Here is a 10,760-nt window from a genome sequence, read left to right as displayed (position 1 = left end):
AGTCTAGTCATAGTCATAATTATAGTCACAGTCATAGTCTAGTCATAGTCATAATTATAGTCACAGTCATAGTCTAGTCATAGTCACAACTACAATTATAGTCATAGTCATTGTCACAATCATAGTCATAGTCATAGTCATAGTCATAGTCTAGTCATAGTCATAGTCATAGTCATAGTCATAGTCATAGTCATAGTCATAGTCATAGTCATAGTCATAGTCATAGTCATAGTCATAGTCATAGTCATAGTCATAGTCATAGTCATAGTCATAGTCATAGTCATAGTCATAGTCATAGTCATAGTCATAGTCATAGTCATAGTCATAGTCATAGTCATAGTCATAGTCATAGTCATAGTCATAGTCATAGTCATAGTCATAGTCATAGTCATAGTCATAGTCATAGTCATAGTCATAGTCATAGTCATAGTCATAGTCATAGTCATAGTCATAGTCATAGTCATAGTCATAGTCATAGTCATAGTCATAGTCATAGTCATAGTCATAGTCATAGTCATAGTCATAGTCATAGTCATAGTCATAGTCATAGTCATAGTCATAGTCATAGTCATAGTCATAGTCATAGTCATAGTCATAGTCATAGTCATAATCTCAGTCATCGTCATCTATCCGTAGTAGACCTGCAAGGCACGAAAAGAGAGCAGCAGCGACTGTATCCCCAGCTTTGTGCAGTAACACTTGCGCGGTAGCAACCTGGCAATGAAATGCTTGAGATGAGGTAGGCAGACAAAAGCAACGATCGAGTGGACGAGAAAAACAAATAGAGCAGCTGAGAAGAAGGAGGCTGCAAGACACTACAACGAGAAAACAACCATGAGAAGACCAGCAAACTTGTCGTAAACTTCGCGGGGTCCCAGGGCGAGCGAGATTTCACATATGTTGAGGGACCATCTCAGCTGTCACACGACCTGACGTTACAAGAGCTGGAGGGACAGCAGAAGCACCTCGCGAAGGTTCATCTCCCTGCAAGAAGTGGAAAGGAGGTAGGAAAGCTCCAACATGACGTGCTGGCATCGCTCCAACCCCCCAGTAGAAGATAAGCTTCCATGACCTGCTCGTGCATAAACTTTAGTGATGCCTATGCTTGTTGTCCTAGAACTCTGCCTCCTCCCTCTCTTTCTCATCTTCGCCGTGCAACTAACCCTCCAACACTCTTCCTGCTTCACTTACTCTCAGGATGGTCTCTCTTGGGCCACGAGAAACTTGGATCGCAGGGAGGATGCGAGCGAAGAGAGAAATATGTTTTTCAACAGAAGAAGCAGTGCTCTGTTCACGAGTGTAAACGATCAAGCAGTTCAGACTTTGCACTGCTATACCATCAGCTTCAACCAGAGATCCGTAGCAGTCTCCATAAGAATGACGCTTCCTCCTCCTGCTGGAGACGATGCCTCATTCAACACCTGGTGCGATCACTCACCATTCATGACTCCATCAATGGATAGGAACAATGTCAGCATACCTCTTGCGCAAGAGCCGCCTCGATAATTTGACAGAAGATGTCAGGGTTTGCTGACATTACATCTTCATTCGCAGAATCCAGGATGACATGAAGCTTCACTTGCAGAGTCAACCGATCAACACAGTATGGGTGAAATCAATTCGAACCAGAGAGACTTGTAATCTTCTTTCAGAGCCGATTATGAGCCAGAGGGAGCTGATGGTAGGAAGAAGAAAATGGAAAAAACTTGAGCCCTGATCACTCTGCAATGCATCAGCTATGATCCTCTCCACCTCCACCTGCTCCTTCTCATCATCTTCATCTTCATCATCGTTTCCGTATTTTTCTTCTTTGGCATCATCTTTATCATCACCTTCGGATCGATTTGACTTGCCAGCCCTCGCAGCATGCTTACGGCAACGTTCTTCACCTCCAGGCTATCTTCGGCCGAGGAAACCTAAATCATCTGTAAGTAAGACACTGGTCCAGGTCCGTCGAACATCTTTAAACATGACTTTGTGATTTAGCATTTTCGAACAACAGGCAAGTGAGAAAAGTGGAACCTTGAGGATAGTGGAACACACGGCAGGAAGAAAACAGTGCACATCTCCTTGAGGAAGCAATAGACTAGCTCGATCAAACCAATCATCCGACGCTTCCGGCTCGACCACTGCAATACATCGATTGTCAATCTAATCGCCAACAGCAGCGCAGCATATCACCTAAGCTCGCCGCGGCTGCAACCTGTACAGCAGTGCAAGGAAATTCAAGCGCTGAGTAGAGCAAAGGCACAAGAGATGAGTGGAGAGGAGAAACTTGCGTATTCCCCTTTTTTATGCCCCCGCCTTCCTCACTGACATCCGCCTGCACTAGCTTCCCAAGCATCCAAACAGCACGTCGAAGTGCAAGGATAAGTGTCGGATGCGCTTCTCCTTGTTGTCCGTAAAATCTTTCAAACTCATTCTGTAGATACGACTTCGCCATGTCCACCACAACAACTTGCTCGAACAAATCTTTAGCTTTGATCATGGTCACGCAAGCAGAGCCGATAACATGGTAGCAAGCTTCTCTGACTAGATCGGCTTCTACCGACTGCGGCGGCAAGAGGGAGCTTGTCTCCAACGCCTCACGTTGCAACAAGACTAGAACATGCAGAGCAGTCGAGCCATACCGACACAGCAGTGCATCGATGATGGACAGAGCAAAGTACGCAGCCGGACCACACTCACTCATCCCAGCGGACTCCAACTCATCCTCCTCGTCCCGTTCGAACGCATCAAGCTGGTTCACGCCCGCCTCCAGCACCTCCTCCACCTCTTCAGCCTTGACTTTTACAAATTGGCATGTCATTCCTCTGATAATTTTCATCAAGCCATCTGCAACGAGGTTCTTTTTGACATTTTCAATGAACTGCTGTAGCACAGGGTCATCTCCAGCTCTTGAAATCCCCTGCATACTTGGAATGAACTTGCTAGAAGACACTGTAGCGTGCAAACATCTCAGAAGAACAATTTGCAGCTTTGGAGTGATCATTCTTGGAGAAACTGAAATATCGCAGAGAGAGAAATAATGCACGAACATGCCATCTACCTCGGAGACTAGAGCCAAGGGCTGTGCTGCTAATACATTATGAACAAACTTTCCGTGAAAGTACGCCACTCTCTCCAAAGTGCCAGAAGACGAGGCGCTTGTGTTGCCCGTAGAAGCTACGAGGTCACGAAAGAACTGAGAAACAGAAACAGCGATTGAGGTAGCCTGCTCATCGCAATGCAATTTCTGGAAGCCCGAGACTAAGAGTCTTCTCAATGTCTTGACAGTGAGCACGAGCCCCTGTATGATGCCCTCAGAGACACTCTGAGTTGACCAGGATGATATGTACTTGCTCCGGAAAATGAACCATAGCTGGACCACAGCAGCAACCACAGCTGGAGCGAGCTGTAGGAATGTCTTACGATCGGAAACCAATCGTTTTGAACTCAAGTCCTTGATGCTGTAATGCAAGACACGCATGACGCGGTTGCAGCGACGAACCTTGTCTTCACTATCAGCCATGTCACTCTCGCTCGAAACTGCCTGCAATGCAGAGATTATATTCTCGAGCACGTTCGGCCAGACCTTGGGAAAGTCAAACCGTGAGATCTTCGCCACAATCAGTGCAGACTGGTTTGCGATGGAGTCGTCGACGTCCAGCGAGAGGGGGAGGATGTTTTCACGGATAACGGACTTCTCTGCAGCTTCAATCTCATAGGGGATGCCGGACCTCTTGACCCAGAACCGGTGTACTTGATTCTTGAGATACATCATTGCCAACCACCGAACTTGAGCACCCACATCACCACGTGCACCAATCTCCAGCAGATGAGCACTGAAACCTGGTTGTGTTTCCATCTCTCGGAGTACCATCGTGGCTCCTGACCTCTCGCCCTGATTCCCAGAGACGAGCAAGGGGAGGAGACCAGCTACCCTGTTCCCTTCCATCTTGCAGCAGACGCTTTTTTACCGGACACGCTCGATATTGACCTGTCGACGCTCTCAGATCTACCTCAACTTCGTCCTCCTTCCCATCTCGGGTTTGCCATGCAGAATCCCCGACCGTTGCGTTTACCGTTAAGTTGAGGACTTCCGGCATGCGGCCCGGTGCGCGCTGCCGGTCCGATCAAGCTCGACTCCACGGTTACAGAAATAACGCTCTGATAAGCCCGGCGATCATGGCCGCATTTTCGCCCTCGGAACGGTAAGTAAAAGGCAGGAGGGCAAGTAGACATCTGATCAGAGACGAAGAGAAAGAGGGTTTGCTGAAATCATAGCCTCTTGCTATTTCATGCTGCTCAAAACAAGGATGATAACAACAACTCGTTTGGTAGAAACGAAACCTTTTGTAGCATTTTATTTCACCTCCTGAAGTTGGTCGATTGCTGATAATTACGCATAGATCGTTTCCTCTTGAGGTGAGGCAAACGGAAAAAGGAAAGGGTCTTTTTCTCACCCGTAGTGTAACTGGAGGAGAACTTCTCCTTCAGGAACAACCTGCATTGGTGTACATGGAGGAAAACATGAAAAGAAGAGTATGTGGTGTTTGCTACCGGATGCCTCATAATAGCAGGTATGATCACCTCCCTCTTTGAGAACAGACTCATTTTGCATATCTCACAGTGAAGATTTCCAGTATCATTGCAAAGAGTGCAATCAAGTTTGGTTCTGCAGTGAAAAATGCTCCAAGGATTCGCGAAGTCAGGGTCATCCTTCCAGTTGCCATTCTCAATTTGAATGTGATGCACTCAAATTGCTTCCCAATGTACGGGGATTGAGAAAGTATATGAATATGTGATCGATCTCGGAGACGTGAATGACGTTTTGATCCACAGAAATGAGGAAGATATTAGTTACATCCGATTCTTGTTGAAGGTGAATCGATGTCGAAACTGTCGCAACTTCCTGGCTCTGATGGTCAATGAAGGCAGTACTGATCAAAGACTACTGTCCTATTCAGTGGAAATCGCTTCTCAACCTTTCATCACCCTGGGATAACGCGACAGGAAGTTGCAAACTGGAAAAAAAAGAAATGTTCCCTAACAAGAAAGCTTCCAAGAGATTGCATTTTTACTTGAGCCAGCTTTTGGAGGGAAAGGCTCTTGATGTGAAGGAGGTCAATTCGGAATCTGAGTTTTGATCTTTTGCATGACGTTCCAATACAGATAGAATCTTTGTTGAATAGGGAAGGCAGTAACGGAATGGCAATTCTCTCTCGTGGGCACCGAATGTATTCGGATGCGAACATGCTCCTTCGTGCGACTGCTATTTACCCTACAGCAAGGTGAGAGGGATCATATTTTGAATTGGTTTCCTAAGACCTTTGATCTGCACATCAGTTTTGTCAATCATGATTGCTCGCCCAATGTTGCAAGGTTTGATTTCTGGGACGAAGAAAGTCAGGACTTTTCCCTTCCCCCGTTCGTCATTGATGAACCAATACCCCTTCCCAACTCTCGGGTGCAATTGCGTGCTATGTATCCAATGGAAGCTGGTACAGAAATCTCCATGTGAGCTACAATACTATCCGACACTGTGCTAGATAACGTGAGTATGTTCACAGAAGCTACACCAGCATTGCTGCAGACCTTGTCCATCGTCAGAAACGACTTCGCAGTGAATATGGTGTCGCGATCATAACGAGCCCGAGAAACGTTGATTTTCAGTCAGGCTTTGTCTGCAACTGCCAGCGATGCAAGATTGAAAAAGAGATTGGAGTTCATGAAGGCCGGAACGAAGGCTCTGAATCGGAGGAGGCTGACGCTCTATTGCTTTACTTGGCGAAATATTCGTGTACGGATGCCGGTGAATGCTTTTATTCATGTTGTCCCTGATTCCTTTATCTCATGCAATTTATCTGCGAGGATTCCTTAGAATGTGGCGGAACACTTGCACCAATCATCCAGTTACAAAACGAGGAACAGGGAAACAAGCGAAGCTCCAAAAATAGGAAACAAGATGAAGTCGTGATGGAATGCAACCGGTGTGCACTTTGGGTCATGTCATGATGCATATTGAACCGATTGATCCGGTTTCAGATGCGCGATGACGGTCAAGGGGCTGCAGCGGTTGGAGGAGGTCTTCGCTGATCAACCTGCGTGACTACACTGAACAGCCGAAGTTAACAAGTTCTTGCGTACGGTGAGGCACTCAGTTGGGCGGCAGTGGCCGTACCTACCGTACGGACCGTCCGGCGAACTTCGGAAACTCTGGAAATGAAGTCACTACTCTCAGTGTACTTGCCCGACTTTCAAGCTAAGACGACGATGTTGCTAATCCCTACACCCCGTTCTCCAATTTGACTACAGGGAATGAACTGGTCGGGAAAGTACCACAGATACAATTCGATCCAACGGTTGAGCCATTTGTATGATAAACGTTATATGATTCAGCTTTGGCCCTTTGAAGAGCCACATGCCCTCACAGGGATGCATGGGGCATAGTATCCCATTCTCTTGAATAGAGGTGTTGCATAAATAATTATAGACCGCAACATTGTGTTCATCCAATCTCATGATGTCACAGTGTATCGTCTCTGTAGCGGCCTGTGCAATCTCTACGGGTTTGAGTGAGTGTTCATAGATATCGATCTCCGTAGGTATATCAAGCTCAAACTCATCGGCAACCATGTTGATATTCTTCAACTTTGCTCTCTGTGAAGCTTTCCTAAGCCAATTGACCTCTTCCGACTCACAGATGTCCTTTGCAGTGGCCTTCTTGGCAGCATCCAACATAAAGTTATAGAACTCATCCACCGCATTGCGAAGACCGCCATCAACAAGCTTGTGCTCCAAGACATCGTTGACGAAGTTTCGATTAAATTCGTGGTAAATCCCAATGCTGGTTGGAGGCTCTGGATTCCAATGAATGCTATCAATGTAACGATGGTTGTCATCCCAATTGATGTCACGACCCATCTCATCAATGACAACATCAGTCATGGGCATATCTACGTGATATTCCGAGCATTCAGAGGTATCGATATCGTGTGTCTTGGAGTCGAAGTCATGTGATTCATCATTGTCATAATCGATATCGGGTGGAAGGATGTCATTCGTCATGCATTCAGTCATTGTAACGCCAAAGAACATGTTCCTGTGCATGGGGAGAACGGCTCCACTGTCTGCAGCATTCGTGATGAAGCGAAACCCCTGGAGCTCGCCATGCTCATCGATCCTGTGTGTTGGCATGATCAGAGGCTGGAAGGCTGGCTCTGCCGCCACATCATGATACATGTCTCTTCCTCATCCTCACTGAGCGGGTAGAGCTCGAAGCTCCGATTGATCCTCCTCAGTGTAGAAATTGATTCTAGATCTTCTGTCATGTCAGGATTATAAAACAATACCCCATTTGTATTTTTGGGGCGTTGCATTTCTATTTGTTGTAGTGAACGGCTATGTGATTTACTCTTCATACCCATATCAGCACGTCAGAGCAACAATACACGAGAAAACCCATTGAAAGAAAGATGATGCTGGATTTCTTGACCAGGTCGTTCATACTCACCATATCGTTGCTCATGTCTGTGGAGAGCCATGAATCACCACACACCACGGTATCACAGCACGTCACAACATCATCCATCAACCTGCTCATGTTCCATGCCTATTTTATCTTCTTTGCCACCATGAGATATGAAATGATGAAGATGACCGGCAAGGACATAGATCCAAACTATGACATCCCAAGCACTGTCCATCATTCAAAGAGTTACGACAATCAGATTGACCTTGGGGATCTGGAAGATAACATAGAGAACAGGTCTACCAAATCGGATAAATCGTTGACGACTCACTACTAGACTCAGTGGTATTCTGTAAAAAGACATCCACTCCAAGGGTTGACATTATACTTGGCCCGTTTTTTGTGCTCCTGATCCAGCAACCAAGGACTGAGGTGAATAGGAATAGAATCACACTCTACAAGGGATCGCCCTTTGCAATCAGCATTGCACTGTTTGTCGTCACATTGACATCCAAGGAGAACGTATTCAACATCGTCAATAACGCACCGGATGACCTATTCTTCTTCATCTTCTTTCCATTGACAAAGGGTCTTGCGGTCATAAGCATCATAAGTTCGTGCATGCATAAGAAGAAGATTGAGGTTGCAACAATCCTATCATTCATTCTTTATTGCAAGGAATTACACCTAAACAAGCCACACCACGAGGTATTGCAGGGTATCATAGGGGCATTGTATTGATATGCTCATGCCTATCCATGGCGGTGTTAATCATGAAACATTCCAAATGGATTGCAAAGATTCTTTAAAAAGCATCGATCTTATGGCACTTGGGTACAGACTTTAGCTTTACATTGTCATCATCCTTGACAGGGGTTGATGCCGAGCCTTTTTCACCACTGGTTTCTCCAGTCTCCGCTTCAGCTTCATCCTCTCCTTATCCAACGATGATTGCAACAGCTAAATCAAAAGATTCAATAATAAGAGGTCCAGTAGGGAATTCCTTTGAAACATCTATCATGCACTTCTCATCGTCATTCGAATGTTTATCGACCTGATCTTCCTTGTACTGCAATGACTTGAAGAATTTTGACCAACCCTCGTCCTTACATTATAATATTATTCCTTCTTCTGCTTGACCGGTCTTGGCTAATCGTTCTCCGATTCCATCTCAGCGTTCCTGCTTTCCTCGCTTCGTTCTTCGTATGTAAAAACCCTTTTCATCCTCAAGATGTCAAGCATCGTGTTCTTCGCGCTGCACGCAGAATCCACTTGCACGATCTTGATCGTCATGACCAGAGGAGGTAAAAAGCCATGATTTTGAAAACCTTGTGTGACTGCTCAACATATAAAAGGATTGCAGAGGACGGGATTCGAACCCGCGCCTCCGAAGAGATCGGTGCCTTAAACCGACGCCTTAGACCAACTCGGCCACCTCTGCTTATTGCTCGTGCAAGGTGAGTACTGGTTTTATCAGGAAATTTTGGAGAAATTACTTTTTGTTTCTTTTAATTTTGAAATTTACAGGGGAATTTTTGGTAAAAAAATCTGCCGCCATACTAAATTTAAAAAATCGGAAGCGGTGAAGGTGGGGGTGGGGCTGGGGGTAGGTGAAAAAAAAAAAGCCTCCAGAGAGCAAAATGCAGAGGACGGGATTCGAACCCGCGCCTCCGAAGAGATCGGTGCCTTAAACCGACGCCTTAGACCAACTCGGCCACCTCTGCTTATTTAGCACATCGTTCCTATGGCGCTATGACCCCCCTCTTGTGCCAAAACCTCCAAGGCTTGCATGGTATGGTGCCCTTCCTTCACCTTCATCCCTCCCTCCCTCCCTCCCTCCCTCCCTCCCTCCCTCCCTCCATCCATCCATCCATCCATCCATCCATCCATCAGGACCTCTATTTCCCCATTGGTCCATTCTCCACAATCCTCATCCTCGTCCCTGACAAGCTTATGATCTCGCATGCTCTTTCATTGCGCTGTTTGTTTCAATTGCGTTCGACTGTCCCTTTCCTGTTGTCTTCAACATATTTTCGTCTTCTGTTGTCATTTCTGTACATGCAGCAAAACGATGTTATCGAAGCAAACTGTCGATTTTAACAATATCGTTACATTTATCATGATCCCCAATGTTATTGTGGCCGTCGACTCAAACTTTGCTTGTTCTCCATCCATTTCTTCCCTTTCACGAATGCGATCTGATCTTCACAACCCTTAAGTGTTCTACCGAATCTCCTGATATTCTTTGCATTCCTTTTTTTGCAACACACCACTGAAACTCAATCAAATTATACTTAATGCTCTGTTGATTTCATCCTAAAATATCCCTAGCCCCCGCAAATATGATCGGCTTTGATCCTCACACTCCCACGCCCACCATTTTCTCTCAACCCTCACCTTCTGTACAAGTTGAGAAACAGGGATAGTGCAAGAATGTTTTGCAAATCTATCTATCAAAACGCTGTAGGCGAACAGGTTTGCTTTAGATGGTTTTATCGTATCGTTCTGGTAATACTGTGTGAAAAAAATGGCTGACTCCTCTCGATTGGCTCTGCTTCATTTATTTCATACATTTCCTGTCAGTCTGCTTTGTAAAAATATAGAAATACGCGCCTGAACTCATGGGCATTACCCTCCTGCATTCAACATCCCACCTTTCTTTGAAAGAGACTTCGGTGATGTATGTATACCTCAGACCATGGAGGATTCCAAAGAGTGGCTCAACCTGAACACTCAACATCTTTCCCCCTGGTTTCAAAGCCCTATGCGTCTCCCTGAAAACTTGTTGCATGGAATGGTCTGGATCGCCGCTGCAATACAAAGCATCGATCAAACCCTTGTCCAATATTCGATCAAACGAATGTGGTGGAAAATTTTGGTGAAGCCTAGTAAGCCGTCAATCATTAACGTAGGACTAGAAGACTAGTTCAAAACCTGCGACAGTCTGCGACAACGAAGTCAATGTTCTCAATCCCCATGAGGCCTGCCCTCTGTTTGCATTGACTAATGGCAATTGGCGATAAATCCACCGCGGTAATGTCACTGTTTTTCTCGATTGTTAGACCGTAGAGTCGGATTCATAAGGCAAATCTCACCTCCAACCTTCATGTGCTAGAAAGAACGACAGCATGGAGCTACCACAACCCAGATCCAGCACTTTACTTGTCTTGGGACAAATTTCCGTGAGGGTTCCAGTCATCAGTTTCGTTTTGTTTTTTGGCACAGTGTCCAGGAATATTTCAGCATTTCCCCTGGTTCAATTCCCCATTCAATACCTCCTGGTGCTTTATCATAAGTTTTGTCCCAA

The 10,760-nt window shown here is 45.7% G+C and overlaps 4 protein-coding genes and 2 non-coding genes across 6 annotated transcripts; 3 read left to right on the top strand and 3 right to left on the bottom strand.

Moving 5' to 3' along the window:
• Positions 1-3,535: 3,535 nt before the first annotated feature.
• Positions 3,536-3,862, bottom strand: GUITHDRAFT_75899 (hypothetical protein; the record flags this gene model as incomplete). The annotated part of the gene is made up of 1 exon (XM_005827058.1): positions 3,536-3,862. A coding segment is annotated over one exon (327 nt), but the record flags the coding sequence as incomplete, so codon positions are not given.
• A 1,602-nt stretch (positions 3,863-5,464) lies between these two features.
• On the top strand, positions 5,465-6,091 carry GUITHDRAFT_113871 (hypothetical protein; the record flags this gene model as incomplete). The annotated part of the gene is made up of 4 exons (XM_005827057.1): positions 5,465-5,499; positions 5,553-5,794; positions 5,864-5,972; positions 6,028-6,091. 4 exons carry the CDS (start codon positions 5,465-5,467, stop codon positions 6,089-6,091), a joined length of 450 nt encoding a protein of 149 aa, XP_005827114.1.
• A 1,366-nt stretch (positions 6,092-7,457) lies between these two features.
• On the top strand, positions 7,458-7,790 carry GUITHDRAFT_113869 (hypothetical protein; the record flags this gene model as incomplete). Its single annotated transcript, XM_005827056.1, has 1 exon — positions 7,458-7,790. The coding sequence occupies one exon, from the start codon at positions 7,458-7,460 to the stop codon at positions 7,788-7,790; it is 333 nt and encodes a 110-aa protein (XP_005827113.1).
• Positions 7,791-8,811: 1,021 nt separating this feature from the next.
• On the bottom strand, positions 8,812-8,894 carry GUITHDRAFT_t80. Its single transcript has one exon. It is a non-coding gene; the product is annotated as a tRNA-Leu (tRNA).
• A 200-nt stretch (positions 8,895-9,094) lies between these two features.
• On the bottom strand, positions 9,095-9,177 carry GUITHDRAFT_t79. Its single transcript has one exon. It is a non-coding gene; the product is annotated as a tRNA-Leu (tRNA).
• Positions 9,178-10,076: 899 nt separating this feature from the next.
• GUITHDRAFT_154253 (hypothetical protein) lies at positions 10,077-10,651 on the top strand. Its single transcript, XM_005827055.1, has 3 exons — positions 10,077-10,338; positions 10,388-10,495; positions 10,549-10,651. The coding sequence occupies exons 1-2, from the start codon at positions 10,152-10,154 to the stop codon at positions 10,474-10,476; spliced, it is 276 nt and encodes a 91-aa protein (XP_005827112.1). The 5' UTR covers positions 10,077-10,151; the 3' UTR covers positions 10,477-10,495; positions 10,549-10,651.
• The last annotated feature ends 109 nt before the right edge of the window (positions 10,652-10,760 follow it).

This window comes from Guillardia theta (genome assembly GCF_000315625.1).
Source record: "Guillardia theta CCMP2712 unplaced genomic scaffold GUITHscaffold_70, whole genome shotgun sequence".
Lineage (NCBI taxonomy): Eukaryota > Cryptophyceae > Pyrenomonadales > Geminigeraceae > Guillardia > Guillardia theta.
The sequence above is the reverse complement of the archived record's forward strand: the minus strand, read 5'-3'. Positions and strand labels throughout refer to the sequence as shown.

Excerpts from the sequence above, each read along its gene's own strand:
- GUITHDRAFT_154253 (XM_005827055.1), top strand. The coding sequence starts at position 10,152 with ATGGAGGATTCCAAAGAGTGGCTCAACCTGAACACTCAACATCTTTCC. Across the intron at positions 10,339-10,387 it reads GTGGAAAATTTTGGTGAAGC|CTGCGACAGTCTGCGACAAC; the intron begins CTAGTAAGCCGT and ends CTAGTTCAAAAC.